Source organism: Passer montanus, unplaced genomic scaffold, assembly GCF_014805655.1.
Source record: "Passer montanus isolate IOZ18808 unplaced genomic scaffold, ASM1480565v1 scaffold26, whole genome shotgun sequence".
NCBI lineage: Eukaryota > Metazoa > Chordata > Aves > Passeriformes > Passeridae > Passer > Passer montanus.
The window spans coordinates 651,880-670,517 of record NW_024367261.1 but is presented as its reverse complement, the minus strand read 5'-3'; the positions used below and the strand labels follow the sequence as shown (position 1 = coordinate 670,517).

The window sequence follows — 18,638 nt, the reverse complement described above, 5'->3', positions numbered from 1 at the left end:
CAACATAAAAAATATTAATTAAGTAGAATTATTTTTTCAGGTGAACTGCCTGTGCCTTCAACTGATTTAATTCTAAATGTCTTCACTGTAACAATTCTTTCATGTTTAAAGAAAGCACAAATAATCGCCCCAGCTGATGCACATATATATGAACACTATGGCCTTAGAGGTGCCAGAAAAGCAAACCTTACACAAATGTGAGTTGAACTCAAAAGGTTTGAAATTACAGAACTCGTAGGTAAAGGTATCTTTTATTCTCCTTTTCACTAAAATCAAATTCAACCAAGGAATGCTAACTTAACCTCCACTATTGTAAGGAAAACAGTCTTTTTTAGGAGATTGCAAAAAAAACATTTACTGAACATTAGTTTGAACTCTAACAAAATAATTAAGAGCAGAATGACTTCCTATGTCTTCTTTCCCCATCTTTCCTCCTGTTAGAGAAAACTTATATAAAATTTACATCAATAAATTAATATTCAAGTTTTAATCTGAAGGAAATGAAGAGTGTTTTAAACAAAATAAAACAAATATTAAAGCCTCTAAGTTACAAGATTTGTTTCAGCAACTTCCAAATTAGAATGGAAGTGTCTTTGAAAAAGACAACTCTGTGAGAGAGCCACATTTAAAATGTGTTAAGAAATATTAGTTTTATTTAACCAGTTTTCACAGCTGAATATTTATTCTATAAAAACTTTACAGATTGTACAGTTTATATATAGTTCAAACTACTAGAACAAAGAAGTAGGTCCCACAGATGCAAAAATACTGTACCAATCCAAGGTAAAGGCAGATTTACACACTGTACAGCTCTCCACTGGGAAGGGGAGGTGGGTCAGTTCCAAGTAAAAAGTTCAAAACTGTACAAAAATAAGGTTTGATTTAATTTTCATTCTTCATAATACATTCAATAAGATTGCAAGCACAGATACCCAAGTAATAATAGATATCTGCAGTCAGGAATCAATAACCACTCCTGAAAGGAATGCAAAATAGGTCTATTTACACAGGGCACTCTTTTACACCATACTGCATATAGTGTATATTTCAAATAATAAAAAAGCATAGACAAAGAACATTAAACATCTAATATAAGGTAGTTTTTTTTTTTTAAGGATTTTTTTTTACTTAATAGTGTGCCAAAAGAATTTTAACTTATTAAATAATATATTCTAAGTGAACCTAAAATTTATGAACATAAAATGCATTTTTGGTGTAATACATCAATTAAACCAGCAAATAGGAAAAAAGAACCAAAAACAAAACCCAAACTGTATATAAAGTAGTATTTTCACCCAGCAACAGGAGCACTTATGTAGTTATTTAAAAAACCAAAATAAACAAACAAAAACCCCCAAACAAACAAACAAAAAACCCCAGAGAGGCTTTTTAAAAACCCACTAAAACTAACTTATAACTTAGGATATTCATACATAAGATATTCAGTGATTCACTAATACTGCAAAACAAGCTTTTTTGTGTTGGTTTTTTTTCTTCCTTCCCCCTTCCACTTCCCTCTGGCTCTCCCTCATTCCTTTTCCCTAAGAGACAGTGGTTTCTTCATGCTGTCTGGGTAAGAATCAGACATACTCCTGCCCCTTCCTCCCCCCTGTATACCTCCCCCCCAAAAATAACAGAGTGTTTCCTTAGCTTTAATCCTGAGCACACTCTCTTTTTGGGGATATGTGTGACTTAAGCCTAACAGGGCTTTTTTACCCCAAAGTTTTAGAATGTTCCATTACTTGAGGTATTTCAACCTTCTTCTGAGACAATGCCTTTTCTCTAAGCTGACTCACTGGGCAGAGAAAGCAAGGGCTGGCTAATACCCGTTTCAATTCTGTATTCTCATGAAAAAGAAAAGCATTACTCCAGACTTCCCTGCCACACAGAAAACAATGCAACACCATTCACTTTTTAATTAATTCTCTATTTGATACAGTACTAGCCAAAGATAACAAAAACTAGAGCTTTTAAAGAGATGTTTGGTAGTGCATTCTATAGTTTTTTATCTTGTGTGTGTGTGTCTACATACACACTCTCACACATATTACATTTATATCTATATATATATATATAAATATATATATATAAAAGACATATATAGATATATGCACACACATAGACTTGTGTGTGTATACATCTGCATGTAACAATCAGGGAGAAAGGAGTTTTGTTCAAATTTAAGAGATACAGTACTTTTAAACCCCTTGACAATAAAAGGGGAGGGGGTTGTGTGTCCACTCCTGTTCCCAAGCTGAGCAAGGGGTTAGTTTATATAAGGGTTTTTTAAATGGGCATATTTTGCTTGCCCTGATGTCCAAGAAATACAATTCCAGTGTCACGGGCATCTCCTCAGAATTCATCAATTCTGTTCTGCAGATATTTTAACATAGAGTCCATCCCTTGTGCTGAGCCCCAGATTTTCTTCAAAACTTCACACTCCTTTTCATTTGCTTGCTCCAAGTCCACCTTCATGATGTTACGTACTAAAGCTTTGGATTCTTCAAGTACCTGGGCCAAAATTAAAGAAGGGGGAATTGGGTTAGTATTGCCTGAGAACTGAGCACGCCAGGTGCTTCTATGGGCATATAACAGGTTTATGTGGAAAAATGCTGGAGCAGATTATCAACTTAAGCTTATCAATTCATCACTATGACTGTAAGAAATGTTTCTCATAGTCATCTTCCTTGTGGCATCTCACAAAATTTCCATTACCTTATGCCAGCACAATTTCAAAGTGCACCAAAGTGTGAAAATAATGAAAATCATAAAATAACTATGAAAATATATATATGGTTTTGAAACTACATGAAAGTGCAAGTCCATAGTAGTGAAGGCTAATCGTGACACTTTTATCCCAAACTGCTCTAATAACTGGCCAGATCTTGATTTCTTGAGCACTTAAAATACACTGGAAAAAAAATCTCATTTGTTTTTTCTGTTGAGAAATTGAATAATTTGCTTTTAAAAACCAAAATTTCTCATGCACAGAACAGTTAATTGGTACTGCACTTTCCTTATAAGAAAGTTAAAATTACCACTATTTGATGCTCTCTTGTGCAACTGCCAGTAGCACACACCACCACTACGTGTTATTCATAAAACAAAAGCCCAGCACAACATCAAAGACTGTATTTATTTCCTTGGTAATTTAAATTAGAACTCAACCTAACTCAAGATTTCTGTGTTTCTGTGCAGATACTAGGGCAACTGTTTATACTGTTGATTAGAGTAGGTTGGACTTCAGCAACTATGTTAAGATGAGATTAAATTATAAAAATCCAATGCTGGTTTATGTTCCTTATCAAACGCCACAGTACACTGCAGTTAAGAAGAATCAGACAGAAACTTTAAAACAAATCCTAAAAACCCCCAAACCAGAAAGATACATAAAAATCCATCAAAAAACACTGCTGTACTATAATGCAGTTCTTGTTTCATGAAAAGCCTTTTTTTTTTTCAGGAAAACAAGATGCAGCCCAGTACTACTTCGATTAATTCTTATTCATCTAATCATAAAAATACAAGAAGATAAAGAAAACTTACAACTGAATTACATGTGACAAGTTCTTTAATTCGAACCATTACTTCCTGTGTGAATGTTCCTGGCCAGAACACTTGGGAGACGAGTCCTTTGGCACAAGCTTCCTGCGCCGTCAACTTCCTTCCACTGAACAACATTTCATTGGCCTGAAGGGATAAAAAGTTACTTCTGGTATGAAATGTAATGAGACAAAACTCATCAAAGGAAAAATGTTGAAAACAAATAAGAAAAATGCCTGCACTGTTTGAAATAGTTTTAGTACAGCTCTTCCAAGTTTTAATTAAAAAAAGAAAAATATTGGCCTACAGCTGGCTAGTCCATATTGTTGGCCAGTACTAGGTCAGTAGTTATTGAAATGTGGACGTCTGTGATCAATGGTTACATGTGAAAATGGCTTTAGTCATTTCCCAGCTGTGAATGTTTGTTAGCTCTGGCTTTCTTGCAGCATTGCTGACTTGGTTGTCTGCGTATGTGAGAATAGGTTATAATGCCTGGCAAATCTGTAAAACAGCAATGAATACATCAGCTTGCCCTTTATAATGATGTATTTCAATTTCTGACCAAATTAATAGAAAATAAACATTCACATTTTCTTCAAGAGTCCCATACTGAACTGATAAATCCTTTAAGAATTTGATATAGCAGTCTTATTAAAAACCCACAGTACTTAAAAGATCTTGCCCATGGTTTAAGGTACAGAATTGAGTACAAGAAGCCATGCAAGAAGATGCTCTCTCTAGTTCTGTAAATGTCTTTGATTTGTAATTATCATACATTTTACTATTTACCAATTTCCCCATTAAAGTTTTGTCCTACAGCCACTTCAATTCTAGTTTTAGTGCAGCTTTTTATACAGTTTGCAGTGGCATTTACATGGAAACAGGCAGTGGAAATTAAGAAGTCAGAGTAATAATCAGCCTCAAAAAAAAAAAAATCAGTGTTATTGTTTCATAATGACTTGTTTCCATTGAAAAATGACAAACCCATTACTGGATTCTTGAAATATAAGAAATAAGGCTGTTCTAGAACACAAACCTGACAGGTGTAACACTTCTGAGGGAAAAATACTGAGGTTTTTAATGTTTTCTAATACTGGAACTTTTGGTAATTATTTCAGCAACTTTCAGTTAAGGATTTTAAATAATAATTATTAACTTAATAAATAGTTATTTATTTGCTATGCTACCATGTTCCTACTATTGCATTTTACATATCAAGCAATTTGGAAACTCTGCAGTCTCTTATTTGTTCCATTGTAATGAAATACAAAGACTGGGCTCTACTGGCAGTTTACTTCCCGACTGCCGGTCCATTAGGAATGCAAGAAAAAAACCCAACCAGTTTCCTAACATATTTTGTTTCAATTTTACCATCAGCACATCTCTCACAGTTACTATGGAAAGCTGTGATTCACCAGTATCAGTTGATAAAAACCCAAATCTCTTGCACTGTGATCAAGATCTATATCCTATAGTTCTACCTTCGGAGAACACAGTATCAAATATTCAAGGTTCATTTATCATTCCTTCTCATTTTCCAGAATGTATGTCAGTAATAATAACCTGAAATACTAAATAAAAATCAGAGATGTATGCATGGTTGTCTAAAAAAGGAATCCTTTTTCCTACACAGTTGGGGAAAAATTAGTGTTCCAAAATAATTTAAAAACCACTTAACATTTCTATGAAAGATCAACATGTGAAGTCAATCTAATAGTTAGGACATGCAAGCATTTAAGCCAGGTGGTCAGGTCTACATATTCTTGACATGTATCTTTGCAAGGATAAAAACAAATGCCAGAAAGTCTTTTTTCCCCCTAAAACTTAGTTGCAACTGCTGAGTTCTCCTGAACATGAAACACCGTAAGTGAGAATGGCGCAGTTATCTTATTTCTGCCAGCAGTAACAGAGTATTAGCATAAAATCTCACAAGAAGTGAGCATTCCAATTGATGCTCTCACTTGACAGGTTTTGAAGGGAAACCTCTTGCTCTGGCACCTTCACTTTTGATCTATACACAACATCTGCTGGAGAACAACTGCTAAACAAGCTTTAATCATAACCATGCCTTGTACCTGCTGCAAAAATTAACTCACTTGGTGGGTACTTTCAAATAAATATACTAGAGCAGTAGAAATGAGTGTGATAAAAATATTCCACTAAGATTCTCATTAGCAACTTTTATTTTCTACTCTGAGTAGAAAATGTCTTCTACAGAGGAACTTCACTTGGACCTCAAATTTCCTGGAATAAGCCCACGCTTGAAAATAGGAACAAAAGTAACTCCATCCACAACAGACCAGCTCACCCACAGAAGGTGACTGACCCCACATGGAAGATTTTCCAGGAATCTTGCAATGGAACATTTTTACATAGCTGCAGCTAACAACATTGCATTTTAAGACTGACTTACTCCTGCTGAATTGATATATTTGTAGAAAATGTTATGATGCATACAGAGGCCTTAATTCTTTCCTTTGTATATTTTTTCCCCTGAATGTTTTGCATTATTAACATCTGAATGTTATTCATTAATAACATCTTCCTGCTGACTTCTCTTTTACAGAAAAAAGCCATGATTCTTTATCAAAGCCTTCTGTATGGATTCTGAACGTATTTCATGAAATGTGCTGAGTAAAGTTCAGCTTTGTCCCACAGAGACATTGCTTTGCTGCAGAGAGTCAAGGATCGTACAAAAACAGTGGATTTTTTCCCCCTTTTGCACTAATCATTTTGGAATTGTTACCACTGGAAGCTTTGAATTAAAATCTTTATATTTAAGAATGAGAGCATTCACAAACACAGATGAAAGAGTACACTAGGGAAGAGCTTGTGTTTTTTGTACAACTTCTAAAGAAATAAAAAGTAACAACCACAAGTCTTTAAAGGACGAGGATGTATGGAATGGATGGATGAATGGATGGATGGCCAAATAAAAAGGGAAAGGAACAATCAGTAATTTGAAACATGCTAAGATATTAAAGATACTCTTATTCAGTTTCAGTTACTTTTTCTGTTCTTTTCTAATAACTAAATCCAAATATGACACATTAGCTATTAGATCTTTTAGAAGTGGTGTGTTTTAATATATATTTTTAAAATCAATAAATACCTACAGGGAAAAAAATGCCTTTTATAACAAACAGCAATTTTGGAAAACAGGTGTAGCCACAAGCACTTGTTTCATACTGTCCAAATTGGAATAGGATGTAGGTCTAAGTTTTCAAAGAACATAGCATGAAAAAACACTAAGCAACATGAAAATAACATAGGAGATTCTTAAATAGCTTTTTGTTAGGAATGCATGGCACCTGAAATAGTTATTTTACATAGTGGCATAAGACTGCTCCTGGGTGGTGTCACAGTGCTCTGCTGTGCAGTGACACCGAGTGCCACACTGGTCCTGTGCTGAATGCAACACACCCGTGGCTGGTCCCCACGAGGCAGCAGCAGGGGAGATTTGTCTTGGTACACAGGACATGACCCTTCTGACACCATCAGGGTCAAAGGTGGGATTAAATCCCGTGCCTGCTTTCTGTTTTGTGCATGCAGGTGAAGAGTAAGTTGTAGGAGCATGGAGCAGAAAAGCTATAAAGGGTGGCTTCTCATGAAAGGTTTTCATGAGAGAAAGAAAAAAAATTAAGAAAAAGACAACACAGGAAGGCAAAAAGTCTTGAAATCACACTGGGTAAATTATCCCAAATGAATCGTGAAGCTGTCAGCCCCTACCCTGCAAGCTACTTACAGAAGCCAGGCCCATTATCCGAGGGAATGTAAGGGATGAACATCCATCTGGACTTTGTCCAAAAGTAGTGTATGGTGTCTGAAACCAGGCCTTCTCGTTGGCCCAGACCACGTCACACAGAGGCAATATAGATGCTCCAAGTCCAATGGCTGGGCCATTTACTGCTACAATGATAGGCTTCTTAAACTGAATAAAAGTATTCACAAAATTCCTGAAGAGAAACAGAAACATGTGCTCACTACACATATAGAGAGTGTAAAATATACCAGCCCTTGAAAACTCCGTAATAATTCATCTTCCCAGTAACATCACTTTCAAACCCAACCTGATAACCTTCCACAATGAGGTGGTTATTTGGTGGATGAGGGGAGAGAGGTGGATACACAGAGCTCAGAGTGAGGATTTCAGCACTCTCTGGTAAGAGTTTCACAGTCACGCTGTTGATGTACGAGCTGGATGAGCAGACAGTGAGGTGGACTGGAAAATGTCAGAATGGCTGGCCCAGAGGGTGGGGACTCATGGCACAGGCCAGTGATTTAAGTGTTGCACCCCACGGGGTCATTGATGGGCCCAGCACTGTTCAACAGTGTCACTGATGCTTTGGTTGATGGGGAAGAGCTTATCCTGAGTGAGTTTGCTCAGGATACAAAACCAGGCTGATACACCAGAGGATTGTGCTGCCATCCAGAGGGACCTCGACAGCCTGGAGAAATGAGCTGACAGGAACTTCCTAAAGCTCAACAAGGGAAGTGCAAAGCATTGTGCCTGGGGAGGAACAACCCCAGGCATCAAGTGTATGCTGGAAGACAAGCTGGAAAGCAGCTTGGCAGAAATTGAGCTAGGGTTCCCAGTGGACACCAGCCAGCAGTGTGCCAGTGCTATCCTGCACTGCTTCAGGAGGAATGTTGTCTGGAGTGTGCAGGAGTTGATCCTGCCCCTCTGCTCAGCCCTAGTGTCATTGTGGACATCTCAGTGGAAGGGAGACTCCAGATGATCGAGCAAAGGGGCATCGAGGTGACCCAGGGGCTCAGTGAGCTGGGCCTATTCAGGCTGGAGAACAGAAGGCTCAGGGAATGTCAAAGTGTAAAAGTACTATCTGAAAGGGGATGCAAAGAGAACAGACCCAGGCTCTTTTCAGTGGTACCCATTGAGGCAGTGGGCACAAACAAACATGGGAGGTTCCCTCTCAACAGCAGGAAACACTTTCTTACTGTGAGGGTAACCTAACAGGCAGCCAACAAGGTCATGGACTCTCAGTCTCGGGAGATTAAAAACAAACCCAGGAAATGGTCCTGGCCAACCTGCTCTAGGTGACCTTGCTCGAGCAGGTAGAACAAGATGCCCTACAATGTCCCATCCAACCTCAACCATTTTCTGATTCTGTAAAAGCCTACCACTGCTCCCAGCCCAAGCCACCACAGTAGTTGGGGAGGTGCAGATTTAACACCCTACTAAAAGTATCAGCTGATACAGCACTTTGGTACATCCATGTGTCCCACAGCTCCCAGATAAAGCTGCAGCCTTTCCACACCTCTGGGCACCACAGCTGTGGCACAGCCCTGCTTGGTCCTCACTGTATTTACGTATGGCACCAGCACAAATGTGTTTTTAAGTGACAATAACAAGGTATAAATGAAGATCGCCAAAGCATCATTGATCTTCCTTGAGGAGCTTTTCTTAACAAATAAATCTGCTTTTTAAAACTGTGAACATAAATAGTAGACCTCTATTATCCCATATCACACACCTGTAAACCTCTCCATCTCATCTCCCCTCTTTTGGTTGCTAATAATGCTCTGGGTACTACGCTATTAGGTGACATGGATATTCTCATCCCCACTGAGAACAAAAAATGACAATTAGTACCTACAAAATATGGATGCTTCTCTGCTCTCAAACAGTAATGCCTCCAAGAGCTTCTTAGGAAAAAAACAGTCATATGTATGAATACATACACAGGTAATTTAAAGTTTTCTCCCTATCTGTGTTACATATTTTTGTATTTCTACAAAACACAATAATTTTATTATATTGCATTCAACACTAAACGTTATCACAGTCCTTCTTAACTCATGCTAATATTCATGTCCTTCAAGCTACTCATGCTTAACTTATTATATTGCATTCAACACTAAACGTTATCACAGTCCTTCTTAACTCATGCTAACAAATTCAAACAGCTCAATGCAAAAAAAACCCCAAATCCAAACCTGGAACCATCTCATCATACAAATATCCCATTCAGAGACGTAAGCTAATTTTAATCATGTCTGAATATTCCAGAAAGGACCATGTCTAGAACATACATGAAAAATACCTTCTTTGAAAGGGAAGGTGTGTGTTCATAAGTCATTTAAGTCACCTTTGCCCATTTTATTAACAATGAACATAAGGTGAAGAAACAGGTTTCTGAAAGGGCCCAAATTAAAACAGTGATAGAAGCTCAGTGCTAAGAGCTTCTGGCCACATCTGAAGTCACTGCATAAGCAACTTTTACATGAAATGACTGCAGAATTTCCTTTGATAAAAATAACTAGAATCATCTTTACAAACTAACTGTGCCTCCAATGAAACAGACTTTACACGTCCATGGCCTTTTTTGAGAAACATGACCATTGATAACAACAACAGAAGAAGGGCTCTGAAAGAATCCAGATACTCTAGAAGAATGCAAGAGACCAGGCTCTCAAAACCAGTGCTCAAATGTACTTCTTTGTATTGTCAAAATGTGTGTCCAAGATCCATACTTTTTTTCCATATATTTTCTTCTCCTTGGTAATAGTTCAGATCAATTTGTTTAAATGTTAAGTTAGGTACTTGGCATTGGGATGATCACCAGTATTAATCTACTCCTCTAAAATACCCATCATTCTACTTCTCTGAATGTACTTATATCAATTTACTCATTCAATACATGTCTTGAATTTTTGGTGTATTAAATTTGTTTTCTGGAAACCCTATGGCTATTGAAATATTTTAATACTGGTTTTAACTGGAGGAGTATTACAATACTCCCAATTTTCACAGTTAAAATTTAAAATGAAAAATGCATGAAATGACAACCCAAATAGAAAAGGACAGGAAGCATGAAGAAGTGCTGCACGCTATAATGTACCAGGTGAATGTCTGAGATCTTTTTGAATAAGAGGCTTTTGAAATAAAGATAGAACAAGCCAGCCCATATGATGAACAATATCCATCAAATGACTGAAGATAGCCATACATACCTAATAGCTTCTGCCATCTTAGTGCTTTCCTTTTTTCTATCATCCGTTAAACGTCGTATAAAATAAATAAAATCAAGACCACAGCAGAAAATGCTACCAACTGCACTGAACAGCACCAGTTTACTGTCATCTGCAGCTGCTGTGTTCAGTGCACTTTGGACTTCCTTCATTACCTGGAAAATAAAAATTTCATAAGAATCATTTTAATCCATCATTGCAAAGTAGCATGTTGTTCTCTTCCCTTCCTCCCCCTAAGACACCCTTCAACACCTTTAATTTTTCCTTAGGAGCCACTCAAGCATCTTATTACAAAAGTTAACTTTCTTCATTATCCAAAAAAGGGGTAGTTAATGTATTAGAAACTTTGCATTTCAAAAATGTAATTAGACAAAGATAATTAAATCATTAAGGAAAGATCTATTAGGTGTTATCTGTAACTAAAACACTCATTCAGCATTTCTGTAATTTGGACAGCAGATGGCATATGCAACCAGTACAGAAAAAAAAAGAACCTTAATTGAGGCTAAAGCTTTTTTCAAGGTGCACTTTGTAAATCACTGCACAGCTCATAAAAGACAGTACACATCAACATGGTCAGGTAACAAAGTTTTTAAATGGAAGTGAGTTACACACAGAGTCAACTGTACATATAACAACTTGCAAGTAAGAACCTGTATCATGTTTTGTGTACATTTGTGCCTGAAACACAAGCAGAAACAAGGCAAGGACTTCAAATTCCCTTCCCCTCCCCTCCCAAAATCAGAATTGTTCTGACCTCTGGATTTAATGAATTATTTTCAGATGATTTTGTTGATAGCAAAATGTGTGTGAATCCATCTTGTTTCCTGACAACAATGTCTCTGTACCGGTACGCGCTCTCCGTTTGTCTCACGCTGAAACGTAGCCTTTTATCAAAGGGTTGGTCTCTCCTGTCATCAATAAACCTTCGTTTGCTGGCTGTCACTCCTGTTACAGATGTCTGAATGTTGGTTGTACCATTGGCTGCTAATGCTTCCATAAAGGTGGGTGTACCTGGAAAGAGTTTAAACAAGTACAATTACATTTGAGTAGCTCACCCACCTCAAAATCCCTATCAGCATGAAAACACGCAACTCATATTAAGAACACATATTAAACATGAAACTCAGTCTCCTGGAAGTGATTGAAAGAGACACTGTGCACAGAGCAAAACCGAAATGACAAAAGGATTGAAGAAATTAATTTGGCTGTTTTAAGAACATACAATTAGAAAAAGGCAAACAGACCAATTGTCATACAATTAGAAGGGAAGAAATGTGTATTTAACATTATTTTTAGAAGGGAAGAAATGTGTATTTAACATTCCTAATACCAATGCATGTCAGGAGGTTACTGGTCTGCTTTCTCCCTTTCCAACATTCTAAAGTCATTTAACAGCATCAACATTGCTAAGAGAAAGCAAAAAGCCTTTTGTTTCAATCAGAAATTATAAAGAAGACAGAATAAAACAAAGAATGTGATTGACAAGATCATAAAAAGCATAGGAGTTTTTAAAGAAAAATGGAAATTAAGAAATGCAGACTATACTTCTTTGAGAGGAGCACAAAACCCATGAAATGATGGATATTCTAATGGATTCATAGACAATGAGATCTTTCTCATGTTAAACATTTTTTGCTGTTGGAATTGGCAAATAGACAATTAAGTTTTGCTGGTCTTGTTTCCAATCCCTTACACAGAGGGAGTTTGAAGGCATGCAAGTAAACAGGCCATTCCTCGTGTCACAGAAGGAACAGGTTTTTCTGCAGTGCCCATCAGAAACATCACACCAAATAATTACCATTTGTTAAAGAAAATGAGAGAACATACTGGATCTATAATGATTCTGTATGTTTAGGTCTCCATGCAAAAACCCCCCAAATTTTTCATACTGAAGTAATGGAGTGTGCATAGGACAGGGGGGTTAAAAATACTGGGAAAGTGTGTTGGAGTTCAAGACAGTGAAGTTTTTAAAGACTTTTCCTGAGAATTGAGCTCTGAGACTAAAATCTTCTGTCCTTCTCTCACTAACAGGTACTTCACAACATAATGCATGTCTTAAGAAGTAAAGTTAGACCACAGACAAGTAAATTATTAATTAAATGTTATTGTAACTTGTCATTATCTTTCTGAATAAATAATATTTTAAAATTAAATTATTTCAAATTTTGTTTTTCAAAGTTTTTTTTTTAATTTCAAGTTTTGTTTGTTTACAACAAATTTCAAACACTTGTGGGTCCAATGAAGACATTAAAGAGGCTCACTTAAGTACACTGGAATGTCCAATATCTCGATATTTCCACTGTATTCAAGTGCTGCTTACCTTGACTCATATGAAGTATGAGAGAGATAATAAGAAGAAGAGACTAAATTTAATTAAAATTTAGAACATTATACATTTTTCTACTTATATTGCAGAAATTGTCAATGGATATAAATGAAGTTTTTATATCAAATATTTTAAAATAAATATTTTATTATAAATACTTTATGATTAATTAGGCAAGTTGTCTGTTTAAGTATTTATACAATAACAAGATTTTATTGTTATTATATTTATTTTTTAAGGTCTTTCTTGTTGTATTAGTGATTTAATCCTCTTACTACCTCACTTCTTTTTGTGAAGAAGTTAAAGGCAATTCAGAATTTTTTAGTTGTTTAAAGTGAAGAGTAAGAGATTGGATTCAGTTTGAGATCAGTTTCAGACACAGAAATGAACAAAATGAAGTATTAGTATTTGTATTGACACAAAATTTTCACATTTATTCCCAAATTTTCCATGGCTTATAACATTCCTTTCGATTTCATTTCAGCAGAATAAATAAAAATTTGGTGTATACTAAATATGAATTTGATGAGGAAGACTTTCAACTTTTTTTGAAACCATATTATGGCAATTACATTCCTTTAAAAGAAATCTCTTGAAAGGGAATTTGCAAGAAGACCAATGTTGCCCCATATTTCACTAGGAACTAAAGATTAAATGGTATCACTGGCTTGCTTTTCCATAGGAAATGTAAATTGAAACAACTGAAATCACTTCTGATTTTTAAACCCCGACCAAAGTTTTTTAAGTCTTTTGTCCTAGCCATAGTGAAAATCACGGAGAATTGGGAGAGCAGGACAGACTAGACTAAGCCAAAACAAGGAGTCAGTAAACTTGTGCAAGACCTCTGAGCCTGTATTTTTCCACTACTCAATTCTTCCAAAGACATACTCAAATACCAGAAAATTACTTTTGAGATGCAAGAGACAATGATTATATACTTTGAGAGACAAGACTTCTGGCAAGAAAGATCAAGATGTAAACACCACAGGGCAATTTTCATGCTTATTGAACTGGCAAGAGACCTCCTGATTTTTTATATAAACCCTGTCGACACTTATCAATAGTTAGGAGTTTCAAACCACAAGCAAGGGACAGCTGCAATTCTGGAAGAGGAAGAAGTCTCCTCTTTCCAATCATGTAAACACACTTCCAGGATACTTGGACTGGAATAAAAAAATCTTGTCAGCTTTAGAAACAGTAATGCTGCACAGGGAGACTCAGCCAGCCAGTACAGATCAGAATAAAGCACAGAAAAGTTTAAAACATGTTTGTTAATGTTTGTCATTAATGATGGAAGTTTGGGACCCTGTATACCTGACAGCACAGGGGGCTCTTTCTCCTGCCATTTGGTCCTTGGAAGCAAAGGGACAACTCAGAGACATAAGGCAGTGTTTCACTTTGTCAGTACACAGGCAAAAGTTGTTTTGCTGCTCAGTCCTGAACACACGGTACAGCAAATGGGGATGAAAATAAAAGTTCAATTGAGAGTTAACTGTACTGCCAGACATTTCCTCACATGAGAACTTTACATAAGGTTACTTATCTTCAGGATAATTACAGCCGTATTTTAGTATTTTAAAACAGAGTTTTGTAACAAACCAAAAGCAGTTCTGTATTTTAAGACATGAATGGAGATAGCATAACAAAGACAAAACACCACAGCCATCTCCTTTCAAAGTGAGCTTCCAAAAATAAGTAAGGACTTGAAATAAAAGGCAGTTTACCCTGGATATTGTCAACTAATGAAGAACTGTTTGTTAAAGGTGTAAACAGATAGCTTATAGTTATATAAAAACCTTTCCACCTGCAAATTATTAACAATGTGATGTCAGAGCTGAAGACAGTAGTACTACTGGACACAGCCAACGCTTCACTATAGAGATGTAAAAGGAAGTTAAAACGACTACTTTGTTCTGCAGCTGTTGACCAAAACCTGGTAGCAGTCAGCAATTTCATGCAACTGCCCTTGGAGGGAAAAAAAACCTAAAGCTAAGAGCAACAGATAAGAAAGGAACTGGTCTTATCCAAAGGAAGACAGACACAAAATACCAGTTTTGGGAAAGGGGCAGAACAAAGGTGTTTTTGTTAAAAACACAAGTTACGCTCACTTCACAACAATCCAAAATTAAAATCCCAAGCACCTCTCTAAGATATTCATGCCTCACTGCTATAGAGAAGTTCAGTTTAGCTTACATATCAAACCTTGAATACAAATACTCCCCCCACCCTGCAACAATACTTTCGGGATACATACAAAGAGATGGTCTAAAACCAGCCAAGCTACTGTTGCACACTTTTTGGGTACATATGTGTTGGTGCTCTTAATTCAAGTTTGACTGACAGAGTATGCTGTCTCTGAAAGTTTAGCAGAGATGCCTAAGGAACAAGCACAAAAACATGAGAGGTGTGAACAATACTGTCTGAGTATTTTCTTTAACTCCAGCTACCAGAAACTTGGCAATTACAAAAATTTGCATGCCCAGAAACATAGGCTGCACCAAACCCCATGTAATTAAATTCCTCTTCTCCGTGGGATTGTTCAATTTACTTTTGAAACCACTACAGATCTGTCTTCCAAAGTATCTCTTGGCAGCAAGTTCTGGAACATACATGTTAAATTTCTTGATTCCTTTCATCAGAGCCCTTCTCCAGATTGACTAGCCCCAGTCTTATTTCCCCTTTCTTCTTCCAGAAGCCAGTCCAAGCCTGCCATTCTTCTCCATGCTTCTTCCTCTTCTACTAACTCTTGGAACAGGGCCAAAAATGGGACACAATATTCAATATGGGTTTTGTTTTTTTATTTTTTTTTTTATTTTAAACAGATGCTTGCAGAAAACTATCCAAAACAAACCCAATGCTCTTTCCCTGAGCAGCAACACATAGCCAGGAACCAGTCACTGTTTTATGTTTTGCTATAGGCACAGTTTGGTATGTAAGCCTGTTTTGTCCCCTCCTCAATGCCTGGCATTCATCTGCACTGAAAGTCAGCTCTCATTTTACTCATGAAATCACTCAGTATTTTCAGAGAAGCCTGGTGTGTTCACAAGGAGCTTTTGGACTCCCATGTCTTTCCTGTACCCTCCTGGCACCACTTATGTCCTTTCCTACACTAAGTGATGAAGGGGTTAATGAGAAACATCCCACTTGAATAAGCAAATGAACAAACACCACCAGCAGCAATGTCTTAAAGTGTTAACTGTAGAAATAAAACTGCAACTGTAACTGATTACAACTCAACTACCAGACAGGGAGCAATATGATCTGGAAAACTGATTGGTAAAAGCAACTTGAATTTTCAGTAAAGAAAAGAAATTAAAATCCGGTGCTACAAATAAGTTACATTTTTTCCTTAAGTCTTTTCTGTACTTCTACTTCTTCATTGTACCCTGAATATATAATCCACAAGAATTCAAAATTAGTTGTCCAGTGCAGGTTGCCTCACATTTAATTTTCTGCCTACAAACAGAGGTGTTTTGTTACATGTTCATATGTATTAGCAATCTCTAACTGTAAACACTGTTAAGCTTTTCCAGTCTTAACTCTGCACTACATCAAATATTTCACAGGAGACAGGAATTCCAGACAGTGATACCACAATGCAAACATAATACAGAAGTGTTTCCAGTATTTTTTTCCACTTCTTCTTCAGTGATTACACAGAGAAGATCTTAGAATTGTAGTGTATTAGCACAGACTAGAGAAACTGAAAATGAGGGTTCTAAACCTCCTATGTACGTGCTTATTTTTTGTCTGAGTATGCATATTAATAGCACTTACATTTTTTAATTAAACAAAAGTTCCACTTACTTTGAAACGTCACAATAAATATTTACAAGAAAAAGAACTCTCAATTTATTTCACCTAAAAAAACTGATTTGCTCTATGTTTCTGAAAAGTGTTCAAAATGTGCTGATCACTTATGTCAGAAAGATGCTAGCTAATTCCTTCCAGAATATGGTGTTCCATTGACACAGAGCACAAATCAACAGTGCAACCAGCAATAAGTTGTGCATACTCCAGCATCAGAACAAGCATCCCCAAAGATGCCTTGGAGGAGAGGGGGTGGGAAAAGGACAATATTCCTTCAATACCCTCCTGAAAACCCTTATTGTGGGGAGGGAGTGTTTGTGCCCTGTAACACTATCCTTGCTAAATGAAGTTAACCACTTCTGATTCTCTTTCAAGGGAACAGCTAGACACCATCAGATGTTCTTCTGTTGTTTTTGCAAATGTGCCACATTTCAACACAAGGACTACGGGTTTTAAGAACAGATTAACTGGCAAATTATGATAGAACTTGGTGGAACATCAGCAACAGGAAACTACAACTCAGCAGCAAGAAGTCATGCAATGGCTGGCAGGCTTGATAGTCAATGTCTACCTTCAACTCCTAAGCAGTCCTTTTCTTGTGCTGCTTTATTACAACTCTTTTCCATATATTTTGCATAGGTGATCATAAATGTAACTTGGAAACATTGCTCCTATTACACCTACATTTCTTACAGGACACTGCTGTTATCGACAAAATTAATATGGTAAGAGAAGAAGACACATTTGTCCCAGTAATATTTCTCTACTCAACTTTTGAAGTTTTTCTATCTTACATTAGCTTTTAATCTTGGCTGCCATGTCACATTCAGACTAATATTGTCTCCAGCAGCCTTTTCCCCCATTGTGTAGATATTTTTCTCTGTTTCTTAGATTACTCAGAGCATCAAATGCTATTTTAGTATTGTAAGGAATGAGGGTAGCATTACTGGTTGTATTGGACTTTTGTAGGTTATAGGCTATTAATTATTTTTGCTTTTGAATGTCTTTCCTTTTCAGAACATAAGCATCCATGTGAAGATAAACTCATAATGCCAACCAAAACTGCAACTAATCAGAACATAAAATTCTATTACTGAAAGTGAGCAACCAATACAAGAGAAAATGGCATTTCTTCACCCTTGAGTTAAATAGGTTTACATTAGCCTGACTGATTTATATTGTGTAAGTGGAAATAAATAAAAAACTCCCAAACATATGTTAAAAGATGGGAATAACAAAACACTAGACCTAAGATTTGCTAAGACCATGCTCACAAAAGCAACAAGGATAACATTAATAATAGATAAATTGGCAACGTATCTTTTAAGGAGTATGCTTAAGTTTTACTGTCTTTGAAGAGAAACTGTGCATCTTTATGCATAATGCATTAAGTAAACTTTCCACGCTCACAGTGAAAGAAAATGTATTGCTCCTAACAACTCCAGAATGTTTTCCAAATACATCTTCATTCTTATTATTTCACCAAAAATAGAGAAACAAACACTCCTCAGGTAGCAAAATTTTTTTCTCCTTTATCATGGACCAAGATAAATTAGAACTGTTTTCTATTCCCCTTCCACTGCACTTTTAGCCTGTTTTTGGAGTGATTTGTCTTCCACTGAATCTATAGTCAAGATGCTACTGACAAGTAGAAAACAGTACACGACTGTTCTCACTATTTTAGATGGCTGAAAGGAAAAAAATATACATAAAAATTCCTAAGTGCCTTCAGTATTAGTCCAGTCAAGAAACCCCAGCCATATTTCACAGTAGCATGCACTAAAGTATTTCATGTGGGAAGCAAAGAGGTAGTTTCATTTCTTTTTTTCATGAGTAAGTCAAATCAGAAAAGCCTTTCCCAGGTTACAGACTGCTTTTTGAGATATTTTAATACTGGGAAGATTTCATAAGGGAAAACTCTTCTATCTTGATATTTTTGGATCTGCAGGTTATGATACCACAGCAT

At 36.5% G+C, this 18,638-nt stretch overlaps 1 protein-coding gene across 2 annotated transcripts in view; it reads right to left on the bottom strand.

Moving 5' to 3' along the window:
• Window positions 1-630: 630 nt before the first annotated feature.
• The window catches only part of CDYL (chromodomain Y like), a 104,622-nt gene continuing 86,614 nt past the window's right edge, over window positions 631-18,638 (bottom strand). For both annotated transcript variants that reach the window (XM_039712139.1, XM_039712140.1), the window contains 5 exons: window positions 11,291-11,547; window positions 10,516-10,688; window positions 7,289-7,499; window positions 3,547-3,690; window positions 631-2,511 (listed from right to left, as the gene is read on the bottom strand). In XM_039712139.1, coding sequence (XP_039568073.1) covers window positions 2,353-2,511; window positions 3,547-3,690; window positions 7,289-7,499; window positions 10,516-10,688; window positions 11,291-11,547 — 944 coding nt within the window. In that variant the 3' untranslated portion in view covers window positions 631-2,352. The remainder of the gene's footprint in view (window positions 2,512-3,546; window positions 3,691-7,288; window positions 7,500-10,515; window positions 10,689-11,290; window positions 11,548-18,638) is intronic.